Source organism: Diorhabda carinulata, chromosome 3 (assembly GCF_026250575.1).
Source record: "Diorhabda carinulata isolate Delta chromosome 3, icDioCari1.1, whole genome shotgun sequence".
Taxonomy (NCBI): Eukaryota; Metazoa; Arthropoda; class Insecta; order Coleoptera; family Chrysomelidae; genus Diorhabda; species Diorhabda carinulata.
The window spans coordinates 21,661,021-21,679,297 of NC_079462.1; the positions used below are offsets into that span (position 1 = coordinate 21,661,021).

General features: G+C 36.1%; 1 protein-coding gene across 3 annotated transcripts in view; it reads left to right on the forward strand.

Moving 5' to 3' along the window:
* The window catches only part of LOC130891859 (mucin-2-like), a 63,999-nt gene that overhangs the window by 44,974 nt on the left and 748 nt on the right, over nucleotides 1–18,277 (forward strand). For all 3 annotated transcript variants that reach the window (XM_057796907.1, XM_057796911.1, XM_057796908.1), the window contains exons 7-12: nucleotides 6,158–6,267; nucleotides 6,791–7,062; nucleotides 8,885–9,157; nucleotides 10,013–10,167; nucleotides 12,462–12,721; nucleotides 15,415–15,566. In XM_057796907.1, coding sequence (XP_057652890.1) covers nucleotides 6,158–6,267; nucleotides 6,791–7,062; nucleotides 8,885–9,157; nucleotides 10,013–10,167; nucleotides 12,462–12,721; nucleotides 15,415–15,566 — 1,222 coding nt within the window. The remainder of the gene's footprint in view (nucleotides 1–6,157; nucleotides 6,268–6,790; nucleotides 7,063–8,884; nucleotides 9,158–10,012; nucleotides 10,168–12,461; nucleotides 12,722–15,414; nucleotides 15,567–18,277) is intronic.

An 18,277-nucleotide genomic window follows, 5' to 3' on the forward strand; every position in this document is an offset into this window, starting at 1 on the left:
AAATACCATATCAACCATTAGTAACAACACCTGGCAAAACATTCCAATATTCGGCCACGACACAAAAACCATCAGTCACACCTAATCCATATACAACTCCACTTACATCTAGCATAAGAACATATCAACCATCCATAACAACACAAAGGCCTTATCAATTTACTACTAAAAGTCCTTGTTCTCCAGGACAAATCTTGTCTGCTGTTGGTTCCTGTACTTATCCTCAACAACCTCGCCCTCAATGTGTACTTGGACAAGTACTGTCACCAAACGGCAGATGCGAATATCCGAAAACCCCTATCACAAAGTCTCCTCCTATTTCCACGAATAAACCGATATTGTGTCAACGTGGACAAATATTATCTTCGGATGGAATATGCATTTCTCCTCAAAAAACAACTACTAAGTCTTCTTGTAGCCCAGGTCAAGTATTAAATTCTTTGGGTGCTTGTGTTTACCCGGGCCAAACCTCTCCAAGACCATCTCTTGCCTGTATACCAGGACAAATATTGTCTTCATCGGGTAAATGCGTGTCACCACCACAACGGACAATATTTCCTAGCCGTAAGCCACAAATATCTTGTAAATTAGGTCAAAGTGTATCTCCATCCGGAACTTGTGAATATCCATCCTGTAGACGTGGCCAAATTCGAACGTCATTGGGTACCTGTGAATATCCAATGAAAAATTCTTTTGGCAATTTAACTGAAACTTCATCTCTACCAACTACAAAACGTCCTGAAAATTGCCCATCTGATACAAAATTATCACTAAAAAGTGGAAAATGTATACCAAAACAACAGTTTACTGGATATGCATATCCAAAACCAACAATTCCTTTTCCTACAGCTCAACCATGTCAACCTGGCCAAATTTTGTCCGAATCAGGAGTTTGCAAATACTCCTCAACACCAAGCAAATCAATTGAACCAATATGCCCTCCAGGTCACGTTCCATTGTCATCAGGTTCAGGTTGTGAATTTCTCAATACACCAAAGCCCATATTCCCTTCAATTACCACACAGCGGCCGAGTAGCTGCTCCAATGGTACTCAATTATCCTTAGAATCAGGAAAATGTGAGCCTAAAGAACAGACTGTAGGATATATAATTCCCAAACCAACCCCTACTTATCCAATTGTTAAACAACGACCAGTTTGTCAATCCGGACAAAGTCTATCACCAATGGGAAGTTGTGAGTATCCCAAGAAACCTATAAGTCGTTGTAGACCGGGTCAAGTATTGTCGCCAAGCGGAGTGTGTGAATATCCATCGTCGATTACTGCTAAGCCAACAGTCACTTGTCGACCAGGACAAATATTAACAAACATTGGAACTTGTGACTATCCTAAAAATATATCAACAATATGCAGACCTGGACAAATTCCTTCCTCATCAGGTTCAGGATGTGAGTATCCAAAAACAATAAAGCCCAGCCTCCCTTCTGTGACAACACAACGACCAAAAAGTTGTCCTACTGGTACCCATTTATCACTAGCAACAGGGCAATGTGAACCTAGCAAACAAACAACGGGATACGTGTATCCAAAATCAACAACTGCTTCTCCAAAAACCGTAGGACCTTCTTGCAGACCTGGTCAAATTCTATCAGAAACTGGTATCTGTATATACTCACCAGCTCCCAAGCTAACGTGCCCTCCAGGCCAAGTTCCCTCGACATCAGGTTCAGAATGTGAATTTCCAAAAACACCTAAACCCATATTCCCTTCAGTAACCACACAGCGACCAAAAAGTTGTCCTGCTGGTACTCAATTATCTTTGACAACAGCGAAATGCGAACCTAGTAAACAAACAACAGGATACGTATATCCCAAACCAAGCACTGCTTTTCCAACTGTTGAGCCACGGCCAGTTTGTCAACCTGGACAAAGCCTATCACCAATGGGAACTTGTGAGTATCCCAAGACACCTATAAGTCGTTGTAAACCGGGTCAAGTATTGTCGCCAAGCGGAGTGTGTGGATATCCATCGACGACTACTTCTAAGCCAACAGTCACTTGCCGACCAGGACAAATACTAACAAACATTGGAACTTGTGACTATCCTAAAAATATATCAACAATATGCAGACCTGGACAAATTCCTTCCTCATCAGGTTCAGGATGTGAGTATCCAAAAACAATAAAGCCCAGCCTCCCTTCTGTGACAACACAACGACCAAAAAGTTGTCCTACTGGTACCCAATTATCACTAGCAACAGGGCAATGTGAACCTAGCAAACAAACAACGGGATACGTGTATCCAAAATCAACAACTGCTTCTCCAAAAACCGTAGGACCTTCTTGCAGACCTGGTCAAATTCTATCAGCAACTGGTATCTGTATATACTCACCAGCTCCCAAGTTAACGTGCCCTCCAGGCCAAGTTCCCTCGACATCAGGTTCAGAATGTGAATTTCCAAAAACACCTAAACCCATATTCCCTTCAGTAACCACACAGCGACCCAAAAATTGTCCTGTTGGTACTCAATTATCTTTGACAACAGCGAAATGCGAACCTAGTAAACAATCAACAGGATACGTATATCCCAAACCAAGCACTGCTTTTCCAACTGTTGAGCCACGGCCAGTTTGTCAACCTGGACAAAGTCTATCACCAATGGGAACTTGTGAGTATCCCAAGAAACCTATAAGTCGTTGTAGACCGGGTCAAGTATTGTCGCCAAGCGGAGTGTGTGGATATCCATCGACGACTACTTCTAAGCCAACAGTCACTTGTCGACCAGGACAAATACTAACAAACATTGGAACTTGTGACTATCCTAAAAATATATCAACAATATGCAGACCTGGACAAATTCCTTCCTCATCAGGTTCAGGATGTGAGTATCCAAAAACAATAAAGCCCAGCCTCCCGTCTGTGACAACACAACGACCAAAAAGTTGTCCTACTGGAACCCAATTATCACTAGCAACAGGGCAATGTGAACCTAGCAAACAAACAACGGGATACGTGTATCCAAAATCAACAACTGCTTCTCCAAAAACCGTAGGACCTTCTTGCAGACCTGGTCAAATTTTATCAGAAACTGGTATCTGTATATACTCACCACCTCACAAGCTAACGTGCCCTCCAGGCCAAGTTCTCTCGACATCAGGTTCAGAATGTGAATTTCCAAAAACACCTAAACCCATATTCCCTTCAGTAACCACACAGCGACCAAAAAGTTGTCCTGCTGGTACTCGATTATCTTTGACAACAGCGAAATGCGAACCTAGTGAACAAACAACAGGATACGTATATCCCAAACCAAGCACTGCTTTTCCAACTGTTGAGCCACGGCCAGTTTGTCAACCTGGACAAAGTCTATCACCAATGGGAACTTGTGAGTATCCCAAGAAACCTATAAGTCGTTGTAGACCGGGTCAAGTATTGTCGCCAAGCGGAGTGTGTGGATATCCATCGACGACTACAACTAAGCCAACAGTCACTTGTCGACCAGGACAAATACTAACAAACATTGGAACTTGTGACTATCCTAAAAATATATCAACAACATGCAGACCTGGACAAATTCCTTCCTCATCAGGTTCAGGATGTGAGTATCCAAAAACAATAAAGCCCAACCTCCCGTCTGTGACAACACAACGACCAAAAAGTTGTCCTACTGGTACCCAATTATCACTAGCAACAGGGCAATGTGAACTTAGCAAACAAACAACGGGATACGTGTATCCAAAACCAACAACTGCTTTCACAACTGTTGAGCCACGGCCAGTTTGTCAACCTGGACAAAGTCTATCACCAATGGGAACTTGTGAGTATCCCAAGAAACCTATAAGTCGTTGTAGACCGGGTCAAGTATTGTCGCCAAGCGGAGTGTGTGTATATCCATCGTCGACTACTTCTAAGCCAACAGTCACTTGTCGACCAGGACAAATACTAACAAACATTGGAACTTGTGACTATCCTACAAATATATCAACGATATGCAGACCTGGACAAATTCCTTCCTCATCAGGTTCAGGATGTGAGTATCCAAAAACAACAAAGCCCAGTCTCCCGTCTGTGACAACACAACGACCAAAAAGTTGTCCTACTGGAACCCAATTATCACTAGCAACAGGGCAATGTGAACCTAGCAAACAAACAACGAGATACGTGTATCCAAAACCAACAACTGCTTCTCCAAAAACCGTAGGACCCTCTTGCAGACCTGGTCAAATTTTATCAGAAAATGGTAACTGTATATACTCACCAGCTCCAAAGCTAACGTGCCCTCCAGGCCAAGTTTCCTCGACATCAGGTTCAGAATGTGAATTTCCAAAAACACCTAAACCCATATTCCCTTCAGTAACCACACAGAAACCAAAAAGTTGTCCTGCTGGTACTCGATTATCTTTGACAACAGCGAAATGCGAACCTAGTAAACAAACAACAGGTTACGTATATCCCAAACCAAGCACTGCTTTTCCAACTGTTGAGCCACGGCCAGTTTGTCGACCTGGACAAAGTCTATCACCAATGGGAACTTGTGAGTATCCCAAGAAACCTATAAGTCGTTGTAGACCGGGTCAAGTATTGTCGCCAAGCGGAGTGTGTGGATATCCATCGACGACTACTTCTAAGCCAACAGTCACTTGTCGACCAGGACAAATACTAACAAACATTGGAACTTGTGACTATCCTAAAAATATATCAACAATATGCAGACCTGGACAAATTCCTTCCTCATCAGGTTCAGGATGTGAGTATCCAAAAACAATAAAGCCCAACCTCCCGTCTGTGACAACACAACGACCAAAAAGTTGTCCTACTGGTACCCAATTATCACTAGCAACAGGGCAATGTGAACCTAGCAAACAAACAACGGGATACGTGTATCCAAAACCAACAACTGCTTCTCCAAAAACCGTAGGACCCTCTTGCAGACCTGGTCAAATTTTATCAGAAACTGGTAACTGTATATACTCACCAGCTCCCAAGCTAACGTGCCCTCCAGGCCAAGTTCCCTCGACATCAGGTTCAGAATGTGAATTTCCAAAAACACCTAAGCCCATATTCCCTTCAGTAACCACACAGAAACCAAAAAGTTGTCCTGCTGGTACTCGATTATCTTTGACAACAGCGAAATGTGAACCTAGCAAACAAACAACGGGATACGTGTATCCAAAACCAACAACTGCTTTTACAACTGTTGAGCCACGGCCAGTTTGTCAACCTGGACAAAGTCTATCACCAATGGGAACTTGTGAGTATCCCAAGAAACCTATAAGTCGTTGTAGACCGGGTCAAGTATTGTCGCCAAGCGGAGTGTGTGGATATCCATCGACGACTACTTCTAAGCCAACAGTCACTTGTCGACCAGGACAAATACTAACAAACATTGGAACTTGTGACTATCCTAAAAATATATCAACAATATGCAGACCTGGACAAATTCCTTCCTCATCAGGTTCAGGATGTGAGTATCCAAAAACAACAAAGCCCAGCCTACCTTCTGTGACAACACAACGACCAAAAAGTTGTCCTACTGGTACCCAATTATCACTAGCAACAGGGCAATGTGAACCCAGCAAACAAACAACGGGATACGTGTATCCAAAACAAACAACGGGATACGTGTATCCAAAACAAACAACTGCTTATCCAAATACCGTGAGACCTTCTTGCAGACCTGGTCAAATTTTATCTGCAGCTGGTACTTGTATATATACCCCAGCTTCCAAACCAACATGCCCTCCAGGCCAAGTTCCCTCGTCATCAGGTTCAGAATGTGAATATACAAAAACACCGATGCCTAAATTTCCGTCTGTAACCCCTAAAGCTCCCACCACTGTGGGTGGTTATCTTTATCCCAAGCCTACAATTCCATTCGAACCCAAACCACAGTGCCCACTAGGTACACGTCTCACATCTTCTGGTATTTGTCAGAAGGTATCTATAAATCAAAAAGAATGTCCTCAGGGCTATGTCAAAAGCGTTGTGGGGGATTGCATACGTTCTTCTAGTTCCGAAAACAATCGTTGTCCTCTTGGCACATCCCCATCGTCATTTGGTGATTGTAGATCCCAACAATGTCCACCTGGTAGTTCTTTATCACCAAATGGTGAATGCACATTTCCCAAATCTTCAGGCCTACCTACAGACACAAACACCCATATTACTCCATCTTATCCCTCTGAAAAACCTTACAGGCCTTCCACCAGCGACGGTTACCATTATGAGAAACCTACCCCAGCATTTGAACTTCCCACCAGAAGTACCGGCTCTACGGGAATTAATGGACCTACAACAGAACACGAAGGTAAGCAATGTTACATAGTAAACTACGGTAAGTGGAGCAGTTCATTTACAAAAATTTGAAGGTATTTCAACTTACTCTAATCATTAAATGTAGGGCAGAGCCTCCAGAAAGGGATCAAGTACTTAAGGAGCTTCATGCTTCGGCATTAGATTACACTTCAGTAGCAGAAATCTCAGCAAAAGTTATTTCTACAATTTGTAATTTCATTCAGTGTATTTGGTCACTTATTTATTTTTAACTATCAGTAAATATCCCAATGTCCAATATCACTAAACTGGACTAAATATTACAGAACGTCATTCGATATTCGTCAAGAAAGAATTGGAACTATGGCAAACATGCGATTGTCATTAATATGATGAGTACTTGTATATCTACAATTGTCCTACGGTTTCTGAAGACCTTAGATATTGAAACGCGCATCAGACAGTGTCAGTATGAGTGTCGTGTTAGTAGTATGTTCACTATAAGTTTATGTTAAAAAGCAAAAAACAAGGAATTTAAAATTTTACTACATTTACAGGAATGGGATCTAATATAAACAGCGAGGTTCGGCAACCCGACAACAAAGGTGAATCAGCAAACAGTAATAACGTATTCGTTTCAACGAAAAGTCCCACAAAAGGTCCTGTTAGAACACCGCCACCATATAATCCTGACGAAGTTCAAGCTCCTGCAGGATGTGCTGCTGCTTTGAAATGCGTTCAAGAAATTTACTGCACAGTGGAAGGAGTTGTATCACCAGTACCTGTGGTACTCACCAAAGAACAGGAATTGCTGAGAGTACCAACAACAGTAAGCGGTTTTTGATTTAAGGCTTTTGTTTATAAAATAATAACTTGAAAATGATATAAAATGCAGAAAAATTAATGTTAAAATGGGCGATAAAAGATTTATTCCATTACTTGGGGCATAAAGATACAACTATAAAGCATTTTGATAGTTATCATTTAAGAACAAAGACCTTTTAACAAGTGTTTCTTAATTTCTTCGCTAACCTATTAAAAATAAGTCAATACTTGGGTGCTGCATGACACAAGTTGTAGAATTTCCAAGCATGGTGAATCAAAAACTAATCGGTAATAGTAGTCATAAGTTTTGCTTGCAGGATGTAAAGGTCGCTACTCACCATTAATTTTTAATTAATCGAAATCCTACTTCTCAGTGTTATAAGTGTAATATTAAAGCCACCGCGTAGACAAAAACGGAAGTCCAAGCACTACAAAAATTCAAGGCTATACCCAATATTAATTTCTATAGGACGATTTGACGAATAAATAAATACAAAAATGAACTTGAATGAAAGAGAACAATCAGATTTTAATAAGATGCTGGATAGATAAAATATCCAAGCAGACGTAAACCCAATAAGAGACGCGGTATGTATTATAAGACGAGGAAACTTTTGGTCCTCAATCTATATATCAAAATTCAAGTGAACAAAGAGTCATGATCATTTTTAGCAATATCAACTAGAGACAGAAAATGACGTCTTGAAGAATGGTTAGAATGTATGCGGCAAGATGTACTACAAATTTTGACATCTAATTGATTATAATTTGACGTATTGACTTACTAGACACTAAATAATTAATTTCTGAAGCTAGGTTAGCTTTTAATTAATGAAAATTGATAGACTGTATATTTGTTAGACATTTGGTTTTGTTTTTATATTGCAAAACTCACTTTCACATGGAAAAATGTTTTTGTTTCGAATTTTAGATTCTTCTTAGGATATGAAAAACATTTTTATAGAATTTTGGCATAATGAGTTGTTGAAAAAACTTCTTGTAGAAATATATAGCTTTCCGTTTTTGAATTTTTTAAATGGCAAAAGCAATAAAAAGGCTGGTAGTGCAGTAATTAACGAACACCTAAATTAAATATATGAACAAAAGAAAAAGTTCATCGGCGTATTTATCATCAAGAACATATTTATAATATGTTGTTACTACATTCAATATGCAATTCTATCCTCCCACATTATGGTTAATTGCATGATGCCATAATTAGATGAGCTAATGCTTCTCAATGCGAGTATACTTTTAACAAATTTCGACTCGAGGCTCTGGGAATAATTATAATTCTCTTAAAATTTCTTAACGTTTTATTATCTCAAAAACGTGAAAATGAATTCAGTCAATTAATTTCACCAAAACCTGATGGAGATATAACATAGATCAAGGAATAGTACCTATTCTTATCAACTTAATATCAATAAAAATCAAATCTCTTCTATGACTCCTAACCCTCCAATTTTTATCAATTCCAATTCCTGGCGGAGTCTAGCAATATAGCTGAAATGCGACAAGCTAATGCACACATAATAGACCTGTCTGTCTTACCATCCATTTTCTTCACTTTCTCTATTAATCAAAAAAGACTATGGGCTTTCCCTTATACTCTGCTAGTCTTTACGTTATGTGTCATATTTTTTATAAACTACTACTACATGGAGTTTTTTTCATAAAATAAATACGTGAAATGAGAAACTATACAGTGGTAAGTGATTTTTAACAAATATACACTGTAACTGTAATTTTTATAATACCCAAGTGCTTTGGCGATAAATATCACATTTGAATGAGTTTCTTAACAAACTTTCTACTCTGTTTAGGTTTGCAGAGACATCGAAACAGGAATTTTGGGTAAATGTTGTCGTGACCCCAATTATGTGGACCCTTGGCCGTCCGCAAACTTGGTAGACGGAGTCGACGATGGACAATATAAAGAAGATAACTTCTATGGTCAACATGATGTAGTCAACACTAATAGACTCACTAGAAGATCTAATAATACTAGAGCATCTATTGTTAGAAAGAGGCAAAGTATTAAAAGTACACAAAATGTAATTAAGGAATCCGAACCAACTTGTGGAGAAGTAAATTTGGTAAGTCCTTTGAAATATTCTATCATTTTAGTTATATCAATTTACGATTCTGATAGCAACACTGAGGCTTATTGTCTTATCTGGATATAAAATATCATCTTCACCGCAAATTCGCTTGCTGGGTGCTAAGGTTAAAAGCATTATGTCCTGGTATAGTCAAGTGGCCGATTAGCCAAGGCAGCTTCACAAAAACTTCTCTTTAAAACCAAATGCTATTTACTCCGCAATAGCTTCTAATCCTCCACAAGGCTCAGCTTCGTCCATCTTTGGAATATTACTCGCACATTTGGAGCTCGACCCCCAAGCATATCCTGGAAATGTTGGACTTAATACAGATGAGAGCATTTCGACTTATAGGCGAGCCAGAGTTGAGCAAAAACTTGGACAGCTTAGGGCATAGAAAAAATATCGTCGATCTGACTCTGTTTTACCGAGTTTGCCTGTAGACGACCAGAATTTCTACTATGTCCCTCAAGAGACCAGTTAGAGGATATAGCATTTTTGGCTAAGATCCAGATATTACCTATATCTCGCAGTACTTCAGTTTTCACTGAATTTCTTTTTATTGGTCTATTTTTGTATGTGCACTTTCCTGTATAACAGAAAGCTCCGGTCCTATGATTGATTCCCAAATCCCAGAGATTCTTCTCCCTAAGCATTGAGCTTCCTACAAAACTCCTAGATCAGGTTTAAGATGTGATTTGACGAGTATCAAACTATTCTGCTAATGTTCCACCGAATTTATCTCGGTTAAATAATAGTAGAAAAGTTTTGCAAATATATTCAATTCGTATACGTTTTGGCACGTACATTTAATAAAAAATACTGTTCATATAAGGATTTCAAAATTTTCAGAACTCAAGTCCCATAGGACCCGGCCCCTTAGATGCCAATTTCGCCCAATATCCATGGCAGGCTATGATTTTGAGAGATACCAATCGCAGTTTACTTTGTGGAGGTGCTATTATTGCTAAGGACGCTGTTCTTACTGCTGCCCATTGTATAGAAGGGTAAGTTGAACGTTCAATTATAACCTTTGATCATTTTTGTGGATCAATTTGTGGATGGATGGAAATTTTAATATGATGATACTCGCGAGTAGGATACAATTATCAAGAAAAAACATAGATTTTTTCACTTGTCATATTATAAGTTTTTTTTATAATTTTCATTCCTCGTTCCAACTTGTTACTTATGTTTTCGTCGATTCAGCAATTGCATATCATTTACACCTTCTTGGTTTTTTTTGTCACCATCTCCTCTCACAGAAATTGATGACAATGAAGGAGGAAATTAATACTCGTGTAAAGTTTGAAATTTTTAGGTGTAGAAGCGAACAAACATTCTGTTTGTCTATAGCAGCTCACTTATTCATGCTCACTTTTGGTATTCTGTTAATATTCTACAAAGAGTTCGATGTGGGACGAGTTGGTCACAGTAAAATATCTTTTTTTTTTCAAATTTGCGCACTTTTCGATGAAGGTGCAATTGCATAATGACATTAAACTTTGATTCCAGCATCAAACGGTACAAATTAGACGAGAGCATCTATAATACGACTACATTATCACACTTTTTAAAACACAAGTCAACAGTTGCAATCATAACCTTTTTTCACTTCATGTGATTATTATTTATTCGATAATTCAAACTGATTTATTTCATTGATATTCGGTAAAAAATCTAAATTATGTTTAGTTATCCAAGTTATTGAATCTCTCGCCAGACACTTAAATTTGTAATTTGGTATAATCATATAAAGGAATGAGTGCGTTTAGTATGAATATACGGTTCCATAAATTAAGATTAGAAAAATAATTATTGAAAATTTCAGAAAATTTTGCAGTATTGAAACGAAGTTGAAAAAATATTCGGAAGTCTGTTAGTATTTTTTGTATAAACTGTAGATTTTCGAAGATATTAAACTCAGTAATCTGTTTATCGTAGGGAATTCATTCACATTATCTTTATTTTTCATTAGACCTGTTGTTTACTTTCATTTTCTAGAGGTATGTTTTTGTCTTTTATATGCATCCATATAATTTAATTATTTGCGCTTCGTAATATTTTGCTACATTTTCTCTTTTTCGTACCTCATCAATTTACTCGCTCATAAGTGGTATTATTTCCTTCTTCATTGGGTTCCCCTATTGTTATAATAATTCATCTTTAAAAACTTCTCAATAGTTTCTCTTTATGTATTAAATTCTTCAGTATTAGTTAGGTGGTCGCATCAATGTTTTATATATATATATATATATATATATATATATATATATATATATATATATATATATATATATATATATATATAGTATTCCTGAGTTTTGTCTTAGCACGTTGAGCCCCGGTGGGGTCCATAAAACTTTTTCTACAGTCCGGAGCGGTCATATGGACTGCACGACATATTTTATGTCAAACCAAACATCAAACCTTCTCCTCGTCACAAGAGACCGTACTTAAATATGTTTTATAGTTTAGTTAGACCGTCGTGGCTCGAAGAAAATTTTTTTTATTTGTACTACCTTCATGTTACCTTGATTTCATCTAATATTTCTCTAAATACATCGCACATTTTTGTAGCCTTTACATAAAAACATAACTCGTCGTTAAAAGGATAAAAAAGCGAAAAATATCAAATAGAAGGTGCAAAATATGTGTACTGTCCATAGGACCGGGCACTTTAGTTTCAACTTTTTTTTGGCACTTTTTATTTCAAATAAATTTATCCTTTAATGTCCTTGGATCCACACAACAAATAGAGAGTAAAACCCCAAAAAAAATTTTTTTGGCCCCAAGGGAAAACTTATCAAGTTTTGTAGGGGCTCAACGTGTTAATATTTTCATGGCCTCAAGCGCTTATTTGATGTATGCTTATTCTTTCGTTCATCTATTTATTATGATCACAAGTATCAATTCCTACCGTCAGCACTTTTGTTTTCTGTTGCAATGCATGTAATTTGTTTCTTCAACTCATTTATTCCTACTCTTTTTACGTCTGACTGCTATTCTATTACTTTTCTATCCTTCAAATTCATCTCATCTTGTTGCCTTTAATGCTTTATATATGATATTATTTGAACTAGTATTCGATTGATTACCTCATCTTGTTTTGTTTTTGTAATACCATCTAACTAAGTCTTTGTAATGCGAATTAACTGAACAGTATTATAGCTTGCGATTCATTCGATATCATGTTTATGAAACGAAGCAATTTTTGTTTCTTTCAAATTTCGTACTATCATTGTTCTTATTATAAAATACTTACAATCAATGTGATGTTTAAAAATCTATATAATTTTAGATTACAAACTTCCGACGTTCTTGTCAAAGGAGGAGAATGGAAATTGGGAATTGACGAAGAACCACTGCCATTCCAAATAGTTAAAGTTGCTGCAATTATTAGACATCCTCGATACAAAGAAGCCGGCTACGATTTGGCTATTTTGAAACTTACGGAGAAATTTAGATGGAGTAAAAATGTAGGAAGTATCTGCTTACCCGATCTCAAAACTTCTCTTGGTAGCTGTAAAGTTACAGGATGGGGAAAACGTATTTTGCAACGTAAGTGAAAGATATCTTCATATAATTTTTTTATTACTTCAAAACTATTAGTAACGTATTTGATTTTTTAAAACTATTTCATTTTTATTTATGTTTCCATGTATTGAATTAGTTTGTTCACAACTGTTTAAAGTATATCAATACCTATACGGTGCATTAGTGAGACTTTGAAAGTTAGGGTGGATCAGTGCACAACTGAGCAGAGTACTGCGCTAAAGTAACCATAAATATTTCAAATATTCGAATACTCTTATGAAAAGTACTTTCACAAATTTTAGAGACTGCACGAAATAACTTTGAGTTCGACATGTCTTGTTGGGTATTAACATTTTATGATTTAAAATTTAGGGTTTAAGTAATTTGGTTAGAATCTGTTATTTGATAATCTATGACTGCACTCTTCATACAAGACAAACGGGCTCTAGTAACAAGCTAAGAATTGCTGAGACGTGTTGTCTACTGCGAACTCCGGAATAAAAAATACTGAGTACTCAAGTACTATTTTGTGTATAATTTATTCGAGTACTGCTCTAATAATGACCGTCAGTGTCTGGGGTTCAGAAGAAAAACTTTTTCTAATAAGTATTCAAAATTTGAGATCAATATTTTATTTAAGAGGTTTAAGATAAATCCTCCAAGAGTGGCTATTTCTGAAGATCCACATTAAATTTTTTTTCAAGTTAAATAGGCCTACAAAACAATGTGACCATAATAAATGTATTCACCTCTCGGAATTCATCTAGAGATCACCTATATTTAGATGGATCACGATAACATTATTTGTTCTAACTAAATTGACGTCGACTGGGGGGTCTAGCTTGAACTACTAAAATGATATCTTTCATAAAATACTGGCAAATTTGAATTTTATTCATGGCGCGTAATTTGAATTATTTGAAGGTATTTCATACTGCTATCTTAGAACTAATAAATATTCTATTTTTGTTAATATTTCTGAAAATAACATATTTTCAACATACAATATCACTATAATTTTCAAGATAAAATTTTGAAAACATTATGAAAAAAACTAAATTTGCAAATTTATTAGTTATAATCTTCTTAGAAGGAAAATGTTTGTTTTTGTAAGAGCACTTATTTCGTTACTCAAGTAAAATGTTGATAAATCCTTCCATTATAATAATAATCTAAACTAACGTCTGTGTATTTATTGATAAGGTAAAAATAAAACTTGGAATGAAATACATATATTTTTAAACAAAAGATTCCATAGGAAGATTACAATTTTACATTTTAAGTAATTATACATAATTGTAATAAAATTCATCCCTTCAAGTTAATCTAATATTATTTATAGCCTGTAGCCATCTATTTAAACATTTTAAGACCGTATGAGTGTTTGGAAACAAATGCATCACATTAATAGATCCTTACAATAATACCCAGTCATCAAGAGAAACTGCACAATGTCTACCAACATAAAACTATGCAGTCTCAAATTCGTCAACTGGATATATAGTTATGCTAGCAGATCCATCTAGGGTTCTGAACTTGATTTACAAAAATCATTCAACCTTGGGCCATCTGTGTTAAACTTTTATAAAATAGGTGATTTGTGAATTCAAATATAAACGACGTTTGTTTTGTTTGTTCTTAGTAGCTGCACTGACAGAACTAGTTCAAGAAGTGTACACTAAAGCGTTCTTTGTAGCAGAGCCAGCGCTAGTGTCGCTTAGTAGCAGTGCAAGAGAACTAGTTCACCCAGTTCCCTGTACTGCTTGCACTGGGTCTAGAGTCAGTTCAGCCAGTGCAGTGCAACACAGTACAATAAGTGTAATCTGGAAATGGTGGCAATATATCATCGGGAGAATGTAAAATATCAAAAAGTACTAAATCGTTTTCCATTATTGTTAATACTACAAGGCTTCAATCACCTCAAATACAACAATCAACAAATGCTCCATTGCTCTCTGCATTATATCTTTCTTAGTATCCGATCAAACTAATTCTATACACTCATGAACTGGCCTGTACTGGGCAAGTTCAGTACAGTTCCAGTGCAGCTACCAAGAGCAAACTTCAGAGATTTAAGTAATTCACGTGCAGATTGCTTAATTATACACTGTCTTACATAACACTAAGGTCCTATATCTAAATTTAAGGATAAATAAAGATATGACGATAAATCCAGTCTTCACAATATAGTTTTAATATATGATATAATTCAATACCTACTCATTATTTTGCAGTAAAAAATACAAAATTTGAAAATGTTCCTCATTGTAACAATAACAGTCTATAGTCCGAATAGGCTACATTTTACATAAAAGCGAGTTAAAGCACAAAATCTTGCTTCGAAACATTAAGTAATTTGGATGTTTAAAGTCATACTAGTGGGATAGCGAATATTTTTTTTTCAATAAAAACTTTCGGAAAAATTTTGAGGAAGCAAAATTATATAATAAATAATTTTATTAATTTCTTAATTCTTATTTCTTAGAGCTTTTGATATATTTATGTTTCTAAACCTTCTTGATTTTCTCTTCTGTTTCAAAATCAAAATATTTTGATAAAGACTTAAGAAAAGTCGAAATGCAAGTTCATCTATCTTCCAAAAATTATTAAAAAAACTAATTTTGAAACCGAAAAGACCTAAAATCAAGAAGATTTAGACACATAAATAATTTTACTTATCGCTATATGCACATTGAAAATAATTTACTATTTTGTAGTACACGCAAGAGGGGCCATTATGCACCATATAGATGTAAAATTGATGGAAGGTGAGAAATGTAAGAATAGCTTAAGTGAGAGGTTCCAAGAATCACTACCCAATTTCAAAGAACATACATTGTGCGCAACATCAGATATCGACCAATGTAAGGTATGTATGGAAACCATGTAACAAATCTTGAATTAAGGCACTACCAAAAATATGGCAACATAACAACAAAACGTTTCATTCATAAATTCTATTTAATAGTATCATTATTTTGGAATTATTAGCGGCTGGGATGAAGAAACAATTTTTTTTGTACATACTGGCTACTTCAGAGCGTAGAGTTTGAAACAATGTTATCAGACTATAGTAAAAATTAATATATTTTTTATAAAATGTTAATTTTTCTATGATCATTTAGTTCTCACTTTTTATATTTATATATTCAGTATAAATGTTAACAATAAATCAAAATATAAAAATACGTACAAATAAAATTCAGATATAATTTTATTATACAATATAATCGTTGTTCTGGCAGAAGTCCCTAATTCCAACAACACACTTTTACACACGTTTGATAGTTTATAGTGAATTAGGTAACGCTGTAGATGAATTATTAAACACTATCACATTAAAAAAAACAAATACATTTAGGACTAGTGAAATTTATGAAAATTGGACTTAACGACCAGAACAACGACGATATACATATTCTTTAAAGCTTTTGGTCTTAATTAGGTACTATAAATTATTTAATAATTACTTATTTGTATCACTTCAATACTTCTCAAGTGGTTCAAATTAAAAAAAATATATCTTAACCTTAAAATACTCACCCATAAAAAGAAAAATCTGGATAAATTCGTCTATCACCAATTCGCGAAAATTACAGTGAGCAACATCTGTTAATTTTCTTTAAAACTTCAATAGAGGTGAACAACAAAGTCAGAATACTAATTTTGTTGTTTTATAAACAATAGAAAATATTGTATGATATTTTAGTCTGAAAAATGAAAATAAAACAGAGCTAGAGGGTATTCAGAGGTTGACACGAGCAATGATGACGAAGAACAACAACCACCACCCGAAGTCATCCACTATTAGAACAACATTACCCCGAAAAGAGGGTGGGAGAGGCTTGATCGATCTTATTAACCTGCACTCTCGATAGGTAATAAAAACTACATGAATTCTTTCATAAGAAATCATAAACCTCAACTCTACACCGATTTATATCCAAGGCGGATAAGGATTACTTATCCCTTAACCTCACATCGCCAGAATCTGGACTTGAATATAGTATTGGACACCAATAAACTGGAGTAGTGGTCACGAAAGGCACTACACGGTAGACATCATCACGACTTTAACCAGCCGCATGTTGACAAGGAAGCTTCAAACAGATGGCTTACTAGCGGCAATCTCTTTCCAGAGACCGAAGGTTTCATGATGGCTATCCAGGATTCAAGTTATTAACACGAATAACTACAAGAAAAATGTTATTAAGGATCCGAATACTGAATCTGACAAATGCAGAAAATGCCAACAAACATCAGAAACAATTCAACATATAACATATGCTTGTACTGTGTTTGCTAATACCGACTATCTACACGGGCATCACCAAGTGTGCAACATCATCCACCAGAAACTGGCCAATAAGTTCGGTCTTCCCAATACTTATACACCGTATTACAAGAAGAGTCAATTCAGTCGTTGTTGATGTAAATATACCGAACACTTATAACGTTCTCAACAAACACCAGCAGAAACTGGCAAAGTACGCGGATCTCACAATTGAAATTAAACAGATGTAGCACAGCAAAAATGTGGAAATGATTCCATTTATCATGTCAGCAACCAGCGTCGTGTCTAAGACCCTGCACGATAGTATCGCTAAACTGGGATTACCAAAAAACACCTTCGCCGACATCGAGAAGGCTGTAATATTGAATACTTGCTACACACTGCGCAAGTTGAGTAGTGCATAAGTCTTTTATATAATAATACGAGGGCCGTTTTTTTCAACCTCCGATAGGTTAGAAATAAAAAACAAGTTCATATCAAACAAAAATTTTATTACCAAAAGATTGGCACACTTACGGTTACTTTTCGACATAATCACCGACGAGATTGAGACATTTGCCATATCTGTGGACAAGCTTTTCAATACCCTCTAGCCTTACCGTTCAGCAAACAGAGTACAAAACATACCTTGAAACTTCCGTAGACAAAGCAGTAACGATGAATCTGCGGTTTTGTTCAACCATTCTGTCAACTCGTTGAACCAGGTCATCTGAAACGACATATTTGCGTCCTAGACCCCCTTCATCATCCACATCATTACGGCCATCTTTAATCTTTCGACACCATTCGCATTTTATGCTTTATGAAATGTTTTTCGTATTCAACGAGCAAAATTGCCACTGATAATGTACGAGGTGCAAGTTTTACCATGCTTTAGCTCTTAAATTATAAATGTTACGGGAAAAAGTCTTTGAACTTTATAGAAAATATCATGCTCTACAAATTCAGTTACCACCATTTTTAATTGATCATGAACCGTTAACTATAAATTTAGCAAAAACCGTATTGTAAAAAAGTTTGGAACGCTATAATTAAAAACCTGTTATACAAAAAAAAAGGTTTCAAATAAAGAATATCGCAAAAATTATTATATAAATCATCTGCACTATTGTTGATATTCAATAAAACGTGTGTTTCAAGATGGCGACTGACGTGGGAGCCACCCCATGAAGCCCACTTGAATTTACATTCAGGGGTCACCGAATATATACCAAAAAAATACGTTCTCTAGAACTCTGCAAAAAAACTTTGCTTGGCCTACAGCAACAGTTAAAAAAAAAATAGAT